This window comes from Varroa destructor, unplaced genomic scaffold (assembly GCF_002443255.2).
Source record: "Varroa destructor unplaced genomic scaffold, Vdes_3.0 BEIS01000002.1, whole genome shotgun sequence".
Taxonomy (NCBI): Eukaryota; Metazoa; Arthropoda; class Arachnida; order Mesostigmata; family Varroidae; genus Varroa; species Varroa destructor.
In genome coordinates, this window is record NW_019211455.1 from 16,098,151 (window position 1) to 16,119,247 (window position 21,097).

At 42.7% G+C, this 21,097-nt stretch overlaps 1 protein-coding gene across 16 annotated transcripts in view; it reads right to left on the reverse strand.

The window, feature by feature from the left end:
- The window catches only part of LOC111245769 (single-stranded DNA-binding protein 2-like), a 90,760-nt gene that overhangs the window by 4,424 nt on the left and 65,239 nt on the right, over positions 1–21,097 (reverse strand). For 4 of the 16 annotated variants that reach the window (XM_022794507.2, XM_022794506.2, XM_022794510.2 and 1 more), the window contains 9 exons: positions 20,250–20,354; positions 13,302–13,376; positions 12,103–12,172; positions 10,990–11,019; positions 9,409–9,482; positions 8,888–9,164; positions 7,808–7,957; positions 4,562–4,869; positions 29–2,010 (listed from right to left, as the gene is read on the reverse strand). In XM_022794507.2, coding sequence (XP_022650242.1) covers positions 1,894–2,010; positions 4,562–4,869; positions 7,808–7,957; positions 8,888–9,164; positions 9,409–9,482; positions 10,990–11,019; positions 12,103–12,172; positions 13,302–13,376; positions 20,250–20,354 — 1,206 coding nt within the window. In that variant the 3' untranslated portion in view covers positions 29–1,893. The remainder of the gene's footprint in view (positions 1–28; positions 2,011–4,561; positions 4,870–7,807; positions 7,958–8,887; positions 9,165–9,408; positions 9,483–10,989; positions 11,020–12,102; positions 12,173–13,301; positions 13,377–20,249; positions 20,355–21,097) is intronic. The other 12 variants (XM_022794512.2, XM_022794511.2, XM_086980431.1 and 9 more) reach the window with 8 other exon arrangements.

Consider the following 21,097-nt stretch of genomic DNA (forward strand, 5'->3'; position numbering starts at 1 on the left):
TTTATATATAGTATTTATATTTATTTACTGTGTTCAGTTCCGCTTCTTCTGTCTCGCTACCCTGTAGCGCTCTTCCGTATGTTCTTCATGATATCTACGTGCTGCGGTTGGTCAAGACGCCATCACGATTTTCTTCTCGCTGACTTGTTTCTCCATTTATCATCCCTTGTATTATTAGATGATTGCTTCGTTCCTTTTCTCCTAGCGTTTTCATGGACACTTAATGAATCACCATACTGTTCTGATCTCCGCTTACCTTACGCCATTATTGACACCCAACACAATTGATAGTAGTATTTCGACATTACATGTATTTACATCATTGGGCATGACAATTTACAGAAGTGAGAAAGTGTTTGTTGTTGTTATTGTTGTCACTTCGTTTTTTAGCATCAGTTAGTACGTAATTGATGCTGTGATATTTGTAATAATGGTATATTGTTAATAAATCGATGTTGTCGCTGTAATGGTTTTGACCGTAACCATGGCTATTGTTATGTTCATCTAATTTCAAATGCTGTCTTACTGTGTTGCTGTTATTGTTATGGTCTTCCTCAGTGGGCTGTCTCCTCGTCGAAACTGGGCGGTAATTCTTTTTTTTTTCATTATTTGAAACTCGTCATATGGATATTTGGCGCCGTCATCAACCCAAGAACCAACGCGGCGAGCGTATTCAGATTGAAGGCCGTGTAGGTTAACAGGGTTTGGATAAGTTTAACATTCTTCCGTTCGTTTAATACGGCTACATTGCGTAATTAGCATATTAAAATAACTTTTGAGGCTTTTACAGACGTCTCCTTGTTTTCCCAGCCAATTAAATCTAAAGAGAAAACCTTTCAAAATAAATACGTTGCCTATGTGGAAACCTTTTCTGATACGCATGTTGTTAAACAACAGGTAAATTTGTTCGATACATACTGAACATAAAGCTAACCGATAGGCCAAGATAATAGCTACATCAAATTTAGTCTATCTCCTGCAGCCTTCCCTGGAGAAGCAAAAAAGGAACTTAGAGAATCTATAAAAGCAATGCACCATGTTGATAGTTTAGTACAAGAGGCAGGGTGCTGCTGATCGCCCAATTTAATTTGAAATTTAACAAACTTCCACTTCGAGCGACTCGCGACTCCAGAATGGCGCATGAGATTCACGATACAAAAGTTAAAATCACTTTCGTTACAGTCCCCAAACATAAACAAACATATATGGATATTTGTACAAAAAAAGATATAGAAATCGAAATATACCGCTCACATATATGATTGTAATCGCAATCGTCTACATGTGTCCAGCCAAAAAATAATAATACTGCAAAAGCATCCCTTGAAATGCGAGGATATTGGGTTTTTCTAAACAATAAACTTGCTAGACGTTATTTAGTTCAGCAAATAGAAAGCTGTCCGTTGATCCGACCTGGATTTTCTCACTACCCATATAAGCTCTCTGTTTCTATTTTTTATTGTCTCTTTTCTGCTTGAACATATTTTTAGATAAGAGCCATTAGACTATTACTGTCTGGGCATAGAGGATTTACTGCCACTCAAAGGTAAGATCAAACTGGCTATTAATTAGGGAGGTCAGTTGTTATGGATGGTCTGAATCTTCAAGGGCTTGTTTGTTTCATGACGATTTTAGTTTCGTTGGTAACAATAGCACTAACTGTAGTGATTTTCAAGAATGCCCTGATAATATCGCCACATGCTATAATATTATACCGCGGATGTTTGTTTCTAATATTTGTTAGTCCTGTTCTTGTCGATGTTTTTGTGACTGTGTGACAAAATACTAGAGTTCGATTCTATTAACTGCTGATACTTTGTTGACGGTTTGGTTGTTTTTATATCTTGTTGTTGTTGTTGTGGTCATATTTGTAGTTGTTTTAATTGTTTTTTTCTATTGCATGAAGTAGTCGGTGGGTCCACCGTCCGAGGGCGTGTCCTTTTCGAAACGTTTAGCCTCCTCCTGCATGCTCTCCTTGATCTTCAGGATGGCCGCACTCTCCGTCTGTTGCTGAAATGGCAACAAAATGCCAGGCACGAGAACAGCACCAACCGTTAGTCCAGCGTTAACTCGAACCGATCGAAGTCGACGCCGGCGCATCGCCGATCGCGCAACGCTCCCATGTCGATGCGACTCAATAGCCATTACGACATCGCGTCACGTCCGGCGGCAGCGGGTGAGTCGCCCTCGAACGACGCTGGACTGTTTCGCGCGCCCGCGATCTGGTGCTCGCGGTGCGCACACGTCGTGGACGCACATTGAGATTGGGCATGGCACAGTGTCGTCGGCGATTCGCTCTGCGTCAATCTCAAAATGCGCACCTGTCGCTGGCTCGGCCACAACGGAGTCGGCATTAGCATGTAATGATTGTTTTTCGTATGCTGACTGTTGTGGGTGGTCGTGAATATCGTGTGTGTCGTACTGTGGAGTTGGCTGACGTCACATTGGAGTTGTGACTGTGGTGAGACTCTGTACGTGTGCGTGTGTAGCGTGTTTCTCTTGCTGTGAGATGTGTGTTAATATGATAATTATAAGGCAATATGATGTGATGTATTCAGTTCTTGTTTGATTATGCGTATTGTTGATTATGTATTGTATGTGTTGTTCGAATATTAGTGGATGTTGTGGTTGTTTTTGTTGTTTTTGTTGTTGTTGCTGTTGTTGTTTAGGAGGCGTAGGAGGTATTAAAGGGAAAAGGACAAGGCGGCAAGGAGCTGCTGTTTGGGAATAATCGGGGGGAGGGGACCGGGGATAATAGGGACTCGGAAATGGGGCTAGGTTTTGGGTGGGGCTAGGCGAATTTACGGATGAAGGACGGAACGGGACAGGACAGGACGGGACGAAGGGTTGAATAGGTGGAAGAGGCGGGGGTGGCGGGGGAACCGTGTTTGAGCCGTCTCAGTCGGGGGAAAGCTTTGCCCAGATGGCGTCCGTCGTTTTCCGAGCCTCGCACCTATCACACAGCGGCGCTCAGTCCAGCGTCTCTCTTAAGCGTCATTCGAATTCGCAAATTAATTTTCTACATTTACTTTTTTCGCTTATCCATTTTGGCATTCAGACCGTTTTTCGGTTTTAAAATTCAGGGGGGAAACAAGGGGACAAGGGACTCTGCAGCTGTAGCCCGTATGCAGTTATGGGCCATCTGATTACTATTAATTATTCTTTTTCGTTTTCTTATTCTCTTTATTATAACTCATGTTAACATATAACCGACGACATAAACAATATTGACAACAGAAAAAGTTTCTGTTTTAGCTCTACTCTTCTGCTCGGTGTCTCTCTTTTGTTTTGCCCTGTTTCTACGGACAATACAACACACTTTCTCCCTTTCCCTCATTCGAAAGTTTCTCCTCTCTCTCTCTCTCTGTCTCTTTATTCGTCCGCTTCCGGCATCTGAGACGGGCACTTATCGGGCAGCGTCTTATCTCAATGAACCTTTAATAAACAAACTGACCCAACAAAACGATCAGAAGAGAAACGATTCTCAGAGAGATCAGAGATTCCCAGCTCTGAGGGGAAGTTACCTCAACTCTGTCATAGATTCCTCCCTAATTAATGGGCATGGGGAGAGGGGGTTTATTTTTATGTTTGCCAGTCTACGACAAACATACGGTCATCAAAGCCTTTACTACTTGTTACTGGTGGTCATAAAACTTTGTAGGATACATAACAGTTCGTATTGTGATTGATTCGGGCGTGCTTGGTCATTTTGTCATCATTACTTGATTTCTCTATGGAAAAAAAACGAGTAGTGTAACGGTGGTGTGGTATTAGCAGATTGGCAGTAAAAGCAGCAGCAGCAGTGGTTCTGTTGTAATTGTCGTACAAGTGCAATTGTTGGTTTGGCAGAGTCAGACAGACCAATGTGTGGTAGTAACACAGTTTATGGACGACGAGGTCTCATTTTTTTTTTTTTTGTTATTTATCTTTCTCCTTCTGTCGAGATGTTTTTCTCTTTTCAACAATAGGTAGCGAGCCTTTTTAATGCATACATGCGCAAGCCTTGCCCTGCGACCCGAGGTCGCACACCATAGCCTCACGGTGCTCTGGCAACTTGAGTGCCGTTGCAACCAATGATTGTCGTCATGCTTGTGGAGGGGACGGTTCAAGCCGTTCGGCTCTTTCTTCATTTCGCTATCTGTATTTTTTTTTTGTTCGGTCTACGTTTATTTCGACCTATGGCTTTCTCTTTCGCGCTAGCTTTTCCTCAATTTTTATCTTCACCCTTCAACACAGTCAGTGCACTAGCAGTGACCGCAGAGACTCCATAGAGAAGAGGTGTTCCTAATTTTTTTTTACTTTTGTAGAGAAACAAAGGCGAAAAAACTTTCGCTCTTATTTGCGGATCGTCATGATCATCACCATGGTAGACATACACACACACACGCAGCAGTAGATTGTTGTAGTGGTGATGGTGGAGAAGAATTACTGGTGGTAGTAGAAGCGGTAGCTTGGTAGAAGCAGTTATGAGTTCAGGGAATCTTGTTGTTTCAGGGGGATCAGTTTCGGACGTTTAGAAGCTGTGGCCGTTGACTCCCGGAAATAGATTGGCGTCGCTTACGTTTTCCGGGAAGGGCATGCCGTAGTCAGCTATAGGAGCGCCGTCCTCGCGCGGTGTACTCGGCCCGTTCGCTGGGGAGCTCTTCATTCCGTCGAGACCGTCACCGTTGAGCGGGGGTCCCATTCCCCCATCGGGGCCACCCATTGCACCTCCGACACCGCCTAGCGGACCACCCGGTAGGCCGGCTCCGCTTCCGTCTCCACCGCCCATCCCGAAGCCGGGTAGACCACCCCCACCCCCGCCGCCGCCTCCCCCAGGAACAGACTTCATCATGGTGTACATCCCGTCCTGGCCTGAGTTCGAAGAGTCTGAAATATCGTTGGTTTGCCAGAAGCAACAGCAGCAGCAATTTGGCATGGACACAACGTATCAACAGTAGAAAAAAACGCACATACACACACACACACACACACACACACACACACACACATACACACACACACACACACACACACAGAAAGACAAAAAAGAACGGCAGAAAAGAATCGCGAGGTCACTCAATAATCGTTGTAAAAGAATAACAATAATAATGATGATGATTATTGTTGTGGCAAACATGGCAACAACACCCGATAAATCTAGGTGGCGGTAACAATGGAAGACGGAGGTAAAGACACTAAAGTAAATAGAACAGCATGGAAGATTAAGTTAGAGTAGACAGATAGTGTTACTGTTTAATAATGTCATATTATGAAATAAAATGAGTTGCGTAGAAGATTCGTATATACCAAAGTAGCTAAACGATCTCAGAGGGGGGAAAAATGTGTTAAAATGTTTATATTCAAAAGCTATAGTAGTTATGTTGCACTATCGTCACCATACAATACCAGATAGTGTCTTCTCGTTAAACCTATACAAGATATGATGTTAGAGAAGAGCCACATACAAACCGATAGATACTCTTGGGTCAAAAAAGTATCGATAGCGCTTAGCTTTTGTTGGCTGAAGGCCGACACGTAAATGTGCTTACGGCATCACACCAGTCTGCCCCTCGGCTGTAAACAAGCGAAACTTCAAAGAATTTGGATTTGTGTTTGCCATTTTACAGGCGTTTCAAAGTGACTAAATTCTAACCACGTTTGTTTGTTTTTTGGAAGCTGAGAATGGAGTACTAAAAAGACACGATTACGTCCTGCGTTAAAAACCAAATAACGTGCCCACGAGTGTACCAAGGCTCTAAGAAGCTTTTCGGGGCATTGATTATGAATCAATGCCGAGTATATAAGTTTCGTTAAACTCGTAAAGAACCAGAGAGTCTTAAAGACAATACTCATTCCGAATAGCCTGTCACAGCAAGTACGGACAAAAACGTGGAAAAAGAAAAACAAATCATGGTAAAGGATCTTTTAATAGCCCTAAAAGAGCTCGTAGGAAAGCTAGACATTTTACAAGAATCATATAGAACCATTCTAAGAAATAAATCAGTAGCAAGAGGACTCATGGCAAGGATTGTGCTTAAGGACCTTGATCCCAAACCAATTCAGGTTTGTCATGAAGCGCCTGAGGAGATCCTTAAAACACTTAAAGAGGAGCCCGATTTGCTCTCATTACAATGACGAGACGTGAGGTATTGAGTGAAATTGTCTGAGCATTGCTTTAAGGGTGAGTCCAGACCGGAAAAAGCTCTTTAAGAGATCCACGTCAGAAACTGCTTCTTCTCATTGTCCTTTTTGTCTACCGCCAAGTCGTGCATCGTAAATTTATGTCTAACGATTCTATTATCAGTTCAGATTTGTTATCACTAGATTTATTATCAATATATACATATATATACAATACAATATACAGCAGTATGCAACTTTCGTATAAGTGGCGTACTGCCGTCCGCCAAAATAAGTTGAACTCTAGGCGAAAATATGGTTGTCACTACGATAATGCACCAGCCTACACATTGCTATCTGTACCATGTCTTTACAGAAAAAGGTCGATGCTTTGGTTGCCCCAATTCTCGTTTTCAGCAAATCTAGCCCCTGTGGCTTTTCCTCTTCCCGAACTTAAACAACTACCTGAAAGAAAATGGCTTTAAGACGATCGAGGTAATCCAGAAGCAAAAGCTGGAATCTTCTCCTGAGATGGAGTTCGAAAAATTCTTTTAAAAGCGATACACAGGAACACGCACGTTGAAATGGGCGACTGAGACCTAAACGAATGAGGCTAGTGTAACGGAGCCAAATTTTCGATACTTTTTTGACCCAGGGTTACTGTTGTTGTTGAAACATGCAAGCAAATATCTCTAGCATGTGTGAGAGTTCCCCAAAGACATCTCTGTTCATGTCTAATAGATATAAATGTACCTTACAAACTTACGTGAAATTTATTTGATAAACAGGATCATCCATTAGAGGCATAACGTAACATTCCAGGCTCTATTATAACGTCAAGTAAGTTACGATCATCCTACAGAATAAAGTACGTTCTACGAAAGAAACAGTTACGCTGGTCTTCTTGAAGCGTCCTGAATGACAGCTTTTGTATATCTGATTACTTGAAGTCCAGCCATTTGGTTTACGATTGAGCCATACATTAAATATTATGACTAACTATAATTAAATAGGTTAGGGGAATTACGAAATTGAAAGCCCTTTTTCTTGCAGTAAATGACACGGCTATTAAACAAAAACGTTTCCCTTTGTCTGAGTTGAAATTTTGCACTGATATTTTATCTTGAAGCTTATAACAAAATTAGCTGTTTCCAAACCCTGGGACAAGGGCTAAAAAGAAACTGCACCTTTTTCTTTAGATCTCCGTCGAGTAGCAGACCAGTATAGTTCGAGCTAGGCTCCTAATGTTTTTAATATCGCAGAAGTTGCAACACCTCGAACGAAGTTAGCGAAAGCAGTTTTCTCTTTTTGTCCGTTTCAAAGGCATCGAATCGACAAAAATGCCGATAAAAACCTACGGCTTGGATAATGGACCTTACATGGATCATGATTCCGTTGCGATTAGTAACATTTCTCGCAGTAATAAATATACAGAGATAGTTAGTGTAGGACCGTCAACAGACGCCGAACAGTTAGGGGTTAGCACTGTTAGAGGATAATTCAGAATGATCGCTACATCATATGATGGTGATGGTATGTTTCAACGGTGTTAGCGAAACAATAAGAAACGAGAATAATGGCAAGCAACAAAACCGAAAAGCGAACCGAGAGCGGGAAATCATAAAGCAGTGACGTTCGAGTTGCTACGCCCTATTAATTAGGGGGCGATGACGACATAATCGGTAGGTAGGGAGATCTCAGGCACCTCTTCGGCTGTTGGCGGCTCCGTTTGGGTTGTTGCTGTTTGAGGGGTTGTTCGGATTGTTGGGATTTACGGAAGGGTTAGGGGTAGTTGAGATTCGGTGATTGCCTTGGCTTGCGGGAGAGAACGGACTTCCTGTACCGCCCTGGCCACCTGCGAATTCACGTCGACGCCGTGGAAGTAGCCCGCGCGATAGAGAAATACGATAGAGAGAGAGAGAGAGAGTTGATTGATTGATTGATTGATAAATGAAGGACAACAAAAACGGGAAGAAAGTAGGAAAAAACGAAAAAAAAAATAAATAAACACGTCGGTAGGCTGATAGGTTGTTGGATTAGGCTGTGTGGCGCTTCAAAGAACAGAATGAGCAGCACGAGCTCAATAAATAAAGCAAGTGATAGGAATTGCCATAAGAAGGGGAGATAGGCAAAGACAAGCCAGTTTTTGCGGATTATTGCCGAAGACCTTAAGGAATACGCGCCTTTGAATTTCAGTAGCAGACAATCAGTTTTATCTAGATAGACTTTCGACCAATCACAGATTTCTTTAGGAACAACAAATACGGCAGAAGAAGGAATGAGAGCCGAGTTAAAGTGAATTTTTAAATTTGTCAATGCTAAAGGGTTAGGCATTGAATATCTTCATTCGAACTTTAGAGTCCGTTAGTCATGGACAATACATAGGTATCCAGTAGGGACGACGTAAAAATCATTCCCGAAATTGTTAAGCGAAATATTAACATTTCATGACTTTCAAAGTGGAAAGTCGACCAACGACTTTTCTTGTAACTAAAATAATTATCTATTTCCTTAGCTGTACCGTCACTTTGAAAACGTTTTCCGTATGTGGATATATTCATCAAATTAGCAGGATAACATTTGCTCTATTCTGTGTAATCTTTTACTACCATTGGTATTAGGTATATTCGGACGCACTAGGTATTCTATCATTTATCATTCATAGGATAGAGGCCTGGGAAAAGAAACATGTTGTGCCGAATGACCCTGTAAATCTATGTGGGATCTATCTATTTCATATATGGTACGGGTGAAATTTTATTATAATGCTTTTTGAACTACTTACCTTGCGGGCTAGGCATAATAGGAGTTCCGGGACCAGGAGGTCCTCCAGGTCCGCCCCCCGGGGGACCTCCATAATGGCTACCCGGGGACGCCGACTGATAGCCCATGCTAGTTGGTGTACCAGGTTGACCCCATGGTCTGCCACCCGGCCCGCCGGGCATTGCCATAGGACCTCCAGGTCCACCAGGACCTCCAGGACCACCTGGACCTCCTGGCATTGGTCCGCCTGGCCCGCCAGGACCCATGCTTCCATTTGGTGGCGGCCGCATTCCGCCGTACTGTTATATCGTAAGAAAATTTAGAAGGGTCACATTATTGCTAATAGAAGAAACACTGCTCCAGTCACTGCCGATAATACAATCATAATTTAAAGAGATATAATTCTCGCAAAGGTAAAGTACAATGTGTAGAATATTTAATGTTTTTAGTTAAGTTTTAACTATAGCTTAATTGTCTATATTTCAAATGCTGTGGTGAGATGTAGTATAGTCGGAGGAGGAAGGAGTCGCAATTTCTACTTACCGCGTTAAGGGGTGCCATCGGTTGTCCTCGAGGAGGGTTCATTCTAGGATTCATTGGATTCATCTGCGGGGGTCCTGCGAACCACGACGCATCAACGTAGATACACAAGAGACCAATGGAAAAAAAGTGCATCGGTTAAGGTTCAACCGTTACTCATAAATCGTAAAAACACTTTGAGGACAACGAATAAGTCATACAAAACCAGTTCTTTCTAATAACTGTAATTTTCATAACATCCCGGACTTCATTTAGATTTCAATTTTGAAACTGACGAATTAAATATTTTTAATGAATAAAACTTAGTTCTTACTACGAGTTTTTTCTCTTCTTATAGAGCATGCAGGACGCCAAAAGATATCATGATAGCAATATAGTAATAATAATAAACCCAAATTGCTCACAATATCCACTGACCAATTAAGGCAAAGCATAAAAGCTGTACGCTCTGTGGCACCCAAATTAAAATAAACCAAATGTTAACTTTTTCCAAATATAGTTCAAATTATAACACCCTATGGATTCACGAAACCCTATCAGTTCCAATATTGTGCTAAAAAGATTTTGTCGAAATTTTGATACACAACATCCAAATGAAAAGCAAAACAAGCACTTTGTAGTTGTAAAGCCACGTTTTGGGTTAACGTTGGGGGATGAGGAAAGCGAAACGGGGGGGGGGGGGGGGGTACGTATGAGACGAACGAGGCAATGCAACAATAGTGGCAGCCCTGCAAGCCAGAAACATGGAGGTGACAAGTGACAATGGCGTTTGTGGAGCATATGGGATCCCGCAAGAAGATTTCTTAGGCAAATGGCATTCGAATCTTCCTACAGGCAGACGAAGTGGGACAGGGGAATCGACTGATGCAGAAGGGTTTTTGGAGGATGGGAGAATAACCAATTTCTTGCAGCAATATAATAATTGCGATAATAATGCAATGAACATGAAATAGATAGATTTGGGTTTCGAACACAAAACAAAGCAGGAAACTTGAGGTGTAATGCAAGAAAAACAATTCGAAAAAGAGATTAGAAGAAAATATATTAATGATAAGATTTCTTATATCAGTGTGCGTGAACACGAGGATTCGATTTAACGGACCCAGTCAAACAAGTCAGCGTTTTCTTAGTCCAAATTTTTGCGACAAGAAATATCTCCGATTCAAATACGATCCAAAGAAATGTTTTTCCATATCCAATGAAATTTGTTGCCTAATTTGATGGGTTTGGATTGATTGATGGGTTTACTCTCTGTTATCGTAAGGATGTTTACTGTTACTTAGACGAGATTGAGACCTAGCGTTTTTGGAAGGATAAAGAAGACACTCTCCAGTGGGGTACAGTGAGATTGTTTTTAAAAATTTCAGACACCCTTTTGATATCTGGGGAAAACTCTCGGCAGGTAGTAGGCAGGTAAATGGGTCAGTAGCTCGTATTAGGGTTTCTTCTATGGATCCAGGATGAGGGTGGTGGGCACGAGGAATGATAGCTGTAATGATGATAGTGAAGGGTGGCGGATTTTTGGTTGCTGGGAAGTTGTTGGCACGGTGGCGCGGTGGCGGGTTGAGGCTGACTGGGCCTTACCTTGCCATCCGACGAATTCACCACCTTCACCTACGGCAGTAACAGCAACATGGCCATCAGGGCGGTAGGTTGGACACGCGGGCGCGCAAATTACAAATAGATAATATACACAAGCGCACACACACAAAGTCATCACACCACCCCAACGGTTAGTTGTCGAACTCAAGACTGACTCATAATAATAATAATAATAAACAAGCGCCCACCATTTTTGCGCCTCCTCCCCCGTTTTTCTTTTCAACATTTCATCGATATTAATATCACTAATATTATCTCTTCTATTATATTACTTGCTTTTGCGCTATTCTACGACGTTAAGAATTGTTACGTCGATCAGATCATTTGCTATCAACCACCGATCTCCAAGTCAATCTTGCGCAGAATATTTTAAATTTTCTATTTGCTTTTTAGTTTCAAATATCCAATTTATATGTCTACGAGGCCAATGTATTTTACCTTATTAATATTCGCATATATACGAGGTTTATATTAGGCAAAGGACAATTCGAGCGCGAACATACACAATGTTTAGAGAATAGGCAACTGAACCTGCAGGGAACGGGTATGCTGTATTATCAATGTTTTAGCGCGAGACACATACGGAAGGGGATAAAAAGTGTTGCTAAAGCCCCCTGCTGAGTGCTTCTAGGCCTGCCCCGTTCGTCATCCTACTCTAATCGATTAAAGGAACCCTTAAAAAGCATATATATGTCCACATGTATACATATATGTATAGGTTCGTGGAACAATGATAGACGCAGTGTAATAATCATAGACGTTAACATAAATGCTTAAACGAAATAGCACTAAACAGTAGTAAGCAAGTGCTACAAAATTTGTCATCGAGTACCTATTACTTAAATTCAGGTTTGTCAGTTAATGAAGGCTGTCGCGTAGAGTTTAGCTTTAAAGGGGCGCGCAATGAGAACTTTTGCCGCGATGGCCCGTTTATCTTAAGCTATCAATACTAGTTACGATTTGTACATAGTCGACTAAACACATGATAAGATATATATGTATATACATATACATTCACTTTGAACTAGTGCAACGACCTGCACTAGAAAATATTAGCGAGTAAGGTCGAAACTTGAGTGTGATATCAGCACGTACCTGGTCGTGTCGGATCCATATTGTTGGGCATCATTGGTTGGCCGGGCATCCCACCAGGGCCTCCGCCCGGCTGAAGTGTAAACGAACCAGCACCGAACGCCAACAACAACAGAACTCTTTATTATGATTGTATTTAGAGGCCTATTGTAGCAGCCTCATTTAGCTGTCACTGATGCGCAATGGAAAAAAAACCCAAATACAGTGTCTACCCCATAAAGTAATCTTACCTTATGATTTCTTTTTTAAATTAGAATTACGTAAATCTGATGAAACAAAATTTTGGTTTGCTTCAGTAAATTTGGGACGTGAAGCACCAGAGCGTTATTTTAGGTTATTAGGGATACTACTATGTGTGCAGATACATCACAATAAAATACTATACTCACCAGGAATTTTACATCTTTCAGTAGAAATAGCTAAAAAAAATCTCACAATCGCAAAAACTGATACGATGAGGGAAATAGTACGAGTATAAACATAGTTTTTCAAAGGTGTACACATGAATCGGATTAGAAAATACACAGAATGCACTATATACTTGTTATAGATAATAGTGATTTAAAATATGTTGGTGTTAAGGACATACCCAACATTCATAGCCTACGCTTTTTTTGTCAACTCTCTGTAACCATCGGGGTGATTTTAAATGGCTCCTGTTTCACAATATTTGATCGGCTAAAATTTTCTGTTCGACGGCTTTTAGTTTCACTTACGCGATTTAGCTTGCGCATAAAAGACAACCCTTTCAGGCAATGGCAAATACGTTCCAGGATTAATTACATCGAAACGTAAAACAACCGACGTGTCTTTAATGTCAGTAAGACGCACCGAATATTTTACAAAAATACAAAGTGACAAGAGAACAGAAATGAAGGCCAGCATTGATTGAGAACCGTGGAAAGAAGTAAGGAACAAACAGGTAGATTTAACGGCCAAAGATAACGAACGACTCCATGAACTATTAAAACTAACGACAAGGACCATCTGATAACATCAACAAATCTGATTTTGGATAACATCTTCGACATCAACTGCCGATAGCATTAACAACAGCAACAACAACAACAACAACAACAACAACAATAACAACAACGACGACAACAGCGAGAAGAAGATACGTACAGTAAAGGGTGACAGGAAAAACTGAGGCACTAGCAATCAGCAAACTACCAACGACAATGACATGAACCACAACTCACATTAAAGTCCTGCTGGGGCATTCTGACCCCACCGGGTGGCCGGGGTCCTCCAGGAAAGCGAGGGCTCATATAAGGCTGCAAAGCACAAACCACACAACAACAACAACAACAATAGCGATCATAAAATAATGATGAATAATGATCAACAGAGAATAGAAATAATACGCCGAAAATGACAACATCCACAAAAACAGCAGCATACTGCTATAGAGTGATACGGGGAATCAATGACAGATTATATATATATATATATATATACCTATATATTTGTATATATATTTGTATGTGAATGCTACACAACGACGATCTTAAATGACGAACTATTAGTTTGGTGGATGTGCTTATGATGTTGATAGAAAATGTATATATAACGGTGGGAAAAATCCCTTCAACACATTATAGTAATGGCTACTGTGTAGATAAGTAGCGAAATGACTAACTAATGATGCTTGATCATTTTAGTAGTGAAAAATCAATGGTTTTTATGAACTGGTACTGTACACTACAAGCATATACACACAGTCTATACATCAGGCAATAAAAAATATAGATTGTGATGCAATGCAAATTAAAATATTCAATATAATAGAGTTGCGATGGGCAAACTTTAGGATACCTTCTAAGGGACATGGGTAAACAGACAGAACGTGCAAGGAAGACGTGCGTTTAATGGACGAAAAGTGTTATACTGTTAATACATCATATATGATAATCTTGAGGAAAAAGCATAACAGAAAGGCTGTATTTAGACTCCAATATAGCTTGGGTCAGGCAACGAAACGGAACGAGGGACGGTTTACTTGCGTGCATGAATGTGTATTTTAGCGGAGTCTAGTTAATTGATGGCTCGCATCGATACGCGTACCATGAAAGATCACACAATTTTGCACGTACATTAGATTTATCTGATGTGTGATACCATTTCCGCAATTTAGTTCAGTTTGGAGTTTTTAAAATATTGTTTAAACACAGCTGCTGTATAAAGCTGTTTCTGTTCAATAGCAATTTTTGTCCGTGTATAACCAAACACGCGTATAGTATAGCATGAACAGAGGCTACCATCATTGTTATTTATACCACACACATATACTAAACACTAGCATTAAATGCTCTGTTCTCATATAACAATCAGCTCATAGAAAAAATCTACGCTTAGCGCCTGTCTACTTATTATAGCCAATCTGTTCTATGGTCGCTTCGACGCTAGACAGACGAGACCGAGCCAGATCAGACGCTATTCATTGTCCATCCAGTAAACGTTGCCGTAATATTTCTCTTTGTAGGCAAAAGTTGAATAACAACAGGGTCGACACCAGAATCAGTAGCAACTGTGCTAAAGTTCAGGACGACTTAACATCGTCGGAAAAACATGACCAGAGAAAACTGAGGGTCGCAGCGGTGGCGCCGGCGCGTCCCGACAGGGCGAGAGCTGAAGTAGTAATAAGGATAGAAAGAAGATGATCCGATACTCTCTGCCAGCCAAGAGAAAGATTCCTGTCATAGCTACCGAGGGCGCTGGTGTGCTCGTATGCCCAGAACCCTGTCTGAGCAAACGCTTTCTACCTTTTCGACGACGGCGCCAGCGATTGTCCGCCTTTGCCGATCGCTCCCAGGCAGTAGCCATCCACTAGATGCCAACTCGAGTCTGCCTCTTATGGAATCCGTGTAAGGAAATCTCTAATGGCAGCAACAGAAGATAAATAACAAAGTTTCCCGGACAACAGCGGTGGTAGTAGCAAAATAACAAAGAACATTTAAAAAAAAAAAAAGAGGAGCGCTACTGTATGAGGAAAATTTCCGAGCGGGCCAAGGACGCTAATGAGCTGATTTTATTGCAAACTTTTCACAATAAACCTGCATATGATATTGTAGCAAAATGATAGTGTTTGTTCTTCTAAAGGTTAGGTATCTGGTTGATGTTTTTATAATGATAAACTCTCAAAAACTCAATGGCTAGAATACAGAACAGGTCTGCATGCCGGCACATGCCAGGCATATAGCAGACGAAATTTTCGGCGAATTTGGTCTCGTTGCCGAATCCACAATGTGCCAACCACGGCGCGTCTGCAAAGTATAAAAAAAAACTTGACGTTTTTGATTAGCTTGGGTTCGTTCGGTTTCTCTTTGATATACATCCATGATCAATACATATTACATATCAAATTGATTTCCCAAATCCTCTGGCAATATTCGCTCATCCTGTCTATCCTAAACAACATTACTTTTCCGACCCAATTGGTAGGTGAGTCGGTTTTTCTGTTATCCCTTTACGTTTTTGCCTATACCCGATGACAACTGAACCTACAGACGGCCGACGCGAACGTGATTCGTATTCATTATATTCACAAGTATAAATCATTTACAATAGACTTTTTTTTCTGTTTATCGACGAGATGATGTGTTTTTACCAGCTCCTTTTTACACCACACAAGGATATAATATTACCGCCGGTGACCTTTTCTCGCTACTAGTAGCATCTCTATTATATTTTGCAGTCCGTCTGTCTCTATGTATTCCGCCATCTGGAGGGCTATCGTTACAGCGACTGGCGTTAATACTGTTGCAGTTACCACTATACCACAACGAAATAAAGAAGTTGCAGCAATAGACAGAAGGATAGCTCGGTGACGAGGATGACTAGATGGTGCTAGGTTCTGGCAGTCGAACAGTTAGCGGTAGCAGGAACAAATTGGAGCACAACTTAGCGGCCTCTTCTGCCCAGCCTAGACAGCCACATGGGCGCGCGGGTTTATGTGCGCCTATCGTATGCGCTTGAAGCTATGACGGTTAGGCAGGACTACGGATCTGGAGGCTTTCAAGCCCAACGTTCAGCCGACGAGCAACCTAACGGTTCGAAAGGTTCAATGTCTTAACGGACAAGCAGTGGCGAACTGCCGGAGCGACAGTTTGCTTAAAAAGTCTGCGGCCTGCATTGGTTTCTTCGATGGCGGGGTGACATATGGATAGAACGTATGACCTATGTTTCCAGTAAATGGACGCTGACACTGATTTGGAGGATATGGCCGCGTCAAGTTGAGTGGCCTAGCTACAACAGCAACAACGACAACGAAGTAGCGAAGCAGAAAATCTATGGGACAGAGAGCCCTATTCAATATGTGTGCGAGATTAGACCATAACAAAAACTATAATCATAGTTTAACGCAAATAATGATACAGGCGTGGCGATAGCAGTCGGTAAAACATACAGCCAAAATTTGGTATTGTGAGCAGTTTGCCAGAAGAGCCATATCACAGAAAACGGTACTAATATGAACATTTTATGGTACGAAAAACAGACTTCCTGGTCCAACTGTACAAAACCGTTGAATAGAACGAATTACTGTTTCCAAGTAAACTAACCTTAACTAATTTTTTTTCAACATCGATATGGTTTGTGATCTACTTTGGTCGTGGGTTTTTTTCACGTAATCTGGGCCAAGGTTTAGAGTGTACTTTCGGTAAAGTCCGATGCGGCCTTACCAGACAGCCTTCTACTGCAGCAACTTCTCTCTTTAAATTCGTGTAGCGAGCTGTGTTATTACGCGCAGTGTTTCTCGGCAATTTTCGTCTTCTCCTTTGAAAACAAGTCATTGGTACTCCATATTATCAAGCACCTCTACCTTCATCACAGGAAGGGCTAAACCATCTAATTACTCGGAGCAATTTTCAACTAGTGTGCGCCTTCGTTTTCTTTTCAAAGCAGACTACAGAATCGAATTGGCCTTGGCAACTTGTAGAGTGTGATCTAGTCATAACCTCGATATGAGCGGGATAATACAGCTGCTCAAGAACCGAAGCTGTCAGTCCTCTTGCCTGCTCATCTATATTTTATCATTGCACACATCGCCAAAAATTTGGCCGATTCCGTCAACTTGAACTGTTCCTGCAACTCTGCCACAGACCAACAATCAAGTATTGCGCTTCTAAACGCGATAGAGTCGGAAAAAGAGAAAAAGGGAACGCTGCCAAGGAACTGGAAAGAGAAAGCCACCCGTGGCCGTATTTTTCTGGATGATTAAGTTCTTGATGAATGCGCGCCCCATTACTTGACCTGCCCATTTCCCGGCCATGCATATTATGTCCAACAGGTACAGCAGTCCAGCAGCCATAAGCCCCAGTAACAAGGGCAGGAGTAGCCGTAGCAACATTAGCGCATGCAGCTGTTACGTGATTACAGCGCAAAGAAGCGTGTACACTATCGGATTTTAATGTGATAATGATCAGGAACTAAAGTATTGTTCCTATCATTCGTTCGTGAGAGATTTCCATTTCTTTAGGTACAACACGATAAATGTGTGTTCTGTCTGTTCCTGCTCTTCCGAAAACAGGAAGAACAGCAGATGTCGCATAGTGGAGTTCCTATCTCTGTTATCCAGCAGTAACAGTAAGAGCATCCGAGTCGAAGAGGGTCCGATAATACGAACGATTTCTCGCTGGTTTCGGCATCGCGGTGTCAGTCACGCGCGTAGAACTACATCGACAATAACGTCAACCACTACAGAATCAGCAGTAGCAGCAGCAGCAGCGGTGTGGGAGCTATAGGAGAAGAGGTCGAGGTATGACGACGCAACGTTAGCGTCTCGAACCAAGGAACATGTCTTGCGTTCGCCGAACAACGCGAGAAGCCAGGACAAAAAAGAACGAGAGCGAACGCCAGCTAACTAAAACGCGACTGCAGCAAAACAACCATTACCGACCCAACAGGCCACAACAACATCATCGGCGACGACGGAACTCGAACATGTTAGTTTGTTGTTATCGTCGTGGAGTGACCGGTCAACAGGGCATCGGGCGACTAACTTCTTGGCGACGTAATGCAACACAACATCTGAACGCAGCGCAACCTATCGTCATCACGACGGCGGTAACAGTAACAGCAGCAGCAGCAGCAACAAGAATTACTTAAAAAAAAGAGCCCGAAAACTAGACGACGAAGCAGAGAGGGAACAATGAACGGCAACGAAGAAGCCGCAAATTCAACGCCACCAACACCGGCTCGTGGGAGAACGGTCATCCATATATATATATACATGAGAAAAAATAACCGAGGGCGTCCGGAGGAAACGAAGCCGGTTGCGACGAGAAAGCGGCGGGGGAAAAGAAACATGACATGCGGCATCCGCGATGATGGTCGCAACGGCAACAACGCCTTGACGTGTGGCGGACTAACGAAAAAAGCGCTACATTTACTTGCTGGCGGCTAACAGAGACGGCGGTAGCAACAACAAGAAAAGCATCGAGAGAAGACATACGCGTTGCAATAGGTCGATGCTGGGACAGAGCAGGACACAGCCGAAAACAGAGCTGAGACAGCACTACTCCGTCACCGCCAACAACAATCAGCAACGAGGAAGGCTCTTCAGCAGCCGACGGTAACGGCGTCCACGCTAACATCAAGAGCAGAAGCAACAACGGCGCTCCAGCAGCGTCCGAGCCAAGCTAAGCTGAGCTGCTTAGGGCGGTCACAACAGCAACGAACGAACCGCCAGCTCCAGTTACCGCCATCGCCGATGACGTTACGTTCTGCCTAAGGGAATGATGCGAGCGACTTCGGACTGAGCCAAAGTTAGTGGGGATGGACGGTACGAAACTGGCAACAGCAGCAGCACAGATGGAGAAATCCAGAGAACCAAAAGAGGGGTCAACAGGTTGTTCTAGCTGGTTCTAGTTGGTCTGGTCTTCGTTGTCTGCTAGTGGAGCGTTCTTTGCACGATGGCTTTGGAAACCCGTTCGGACCCCGAACGGTCGGATGGAGCCGGCGAAGTTGCTGAAGCCACAGAGAACTTCAAGCGACAGATGCGACGCTGTCGATTCTGCCATTGCTACCGTCGGCGCAAAAGTCGCCTCGATGGTGCTATCGTAGCAAGAACGCTAAAGCAGGCGTGGAGCGAATAGCTTTCGACAAACCTTCATTGCTTGACCAATAGGCTTGCCGCAAAGTTCACAATCGCCTACAGCCACTATAACAGCAACCACAATGGCCACAAAACAATATCGACTCCGTCGAGCATTCGGGCAAACACCAAGGGTCGGCTATGGCAACGTCAAATGTCGATTCATGGACCGCTGAACCGTTCTGAAGTTCTCGATTCAGCGACCCACGGGGGAACCAAAATCAGCAAGTCACCGAACCAAAACAGTAGGAAAACTGTCCCCACCAAAAGACTAGTCGTCACAGAAGCAGCAACAAACAGCCAAAAGCAGAGTGGAAACCTCAGGCGTCCACGGCGACGGTAAGTCGATTAGCCGGTCGGTGATACCAAAACATGTGATCGATATAGCCTGTGAAAAAGCCATGCATTCGTATTGAGTTTGTACAGAATATCATAAAAAATATACGCTACTGCCTAGAGTACGTGCGCAGGAATCAATCCTTGTACAAATCGTGCATGACGTGCATATTATCATAGCATCAAAGCTGATGCAATAAGGGTCCAAACAAATCACAAGATTATGGCGTAGAAAGAAAGGCGTAACATAGGATATACTGTAATCAATTGGATGCGAGCGCGAGTAAGCGTTTCTCTCTACGAGAGCTCTAAAATTGCTGAAAGAAACTAGTAGGTATAATGCTAATAGAAACTGAAAACAAGATGTGAGCAGCACTAGTCTCAAAGCACCACATACGCATGTACGTGTGCACCGATCTGATTACTTCCAAAATGCACACATCTACAAATGCAAAGTAAATTTACAGATGCACAGAACGTACATAGCTGTAACGTGTGCCTGGCGACCATGATGCTCAGTCCTTTAAAGTTGAACTATCCCGTCAAATTTATATATATATATTTTGGTTGTTGGGTTTGTATATATATATATATATATAGGGTTGCAGTTTAAAGGAAATGTTGTTCAATGAAATCAAAGCTTTGAGGTTGTAGAGGCAAAACAGAGAATAATAGATGATCGTGGTTCGATGATGGTAGGTGTTGGTGGGTTGCGTACCTGGTTGGATGGGGGTGGGATCATGGTCTGGGGAGAACCACCTCCGGGCGTTGGGGGTCCGACGGGTGGGGCCCCGGGCGGAGACGGCCGCATGTGCGGCGAGTTCTGGGAACGTCGCGAACAACGACAGGAGAGTTGCAGAAAGAGAGCCACAAAGACACGCACACAGAGACACACAAAGAAGAAACGTGGATATTGACTGATTTGGGTGGTGGTGATATAGGACGTTGGGTCATCGGTGATCATAAAATACAGTCATCGGGTCATTTTGTAGAATTAAGTCGACCTTCTTTTTGCTTGCTTGCTTGCTTGGTGTAGTTGTCTTTCACATGTTGCAAACAAATAGATAGCGCTAAATGCAAAGCTATTCAACTCAATGGATTGGTGGATCGGTGCATGTACGTCGATTAGTATATGAGACTATAGGTCACGTTGAATCGCATTTTCACAGGTATATTTCAGTGCGAGAGAGAGAGAGAGAGAGAGAGAGAGGGGGGGGAGAGAGAGTTTTAGCGCAACAATGTTTCTGTGGCACGTGTGCACAAGGAAGGTACGCTAGATATTGTGTAATGTTTGGAGGAAAAAATAGGACGCGCTGAAAGCTGAGCGAGACGATCAAGGAATGGGCAAAAGAAAACAAACGACGATAAATGATAACGAATTAATCGTACCATGATTACACTGTGACACTATTACACTATATATCGATATACAGACGAACGTAGGTCAACCAACACGAGGTACATTAATGCTAAAACTATTGTGCATGATACAGAAGAATACCTACTACGAGCATCAGAGAAAGAATCTGCTGTATTTACGTGGTGATATTATATAACTGGTGGAAC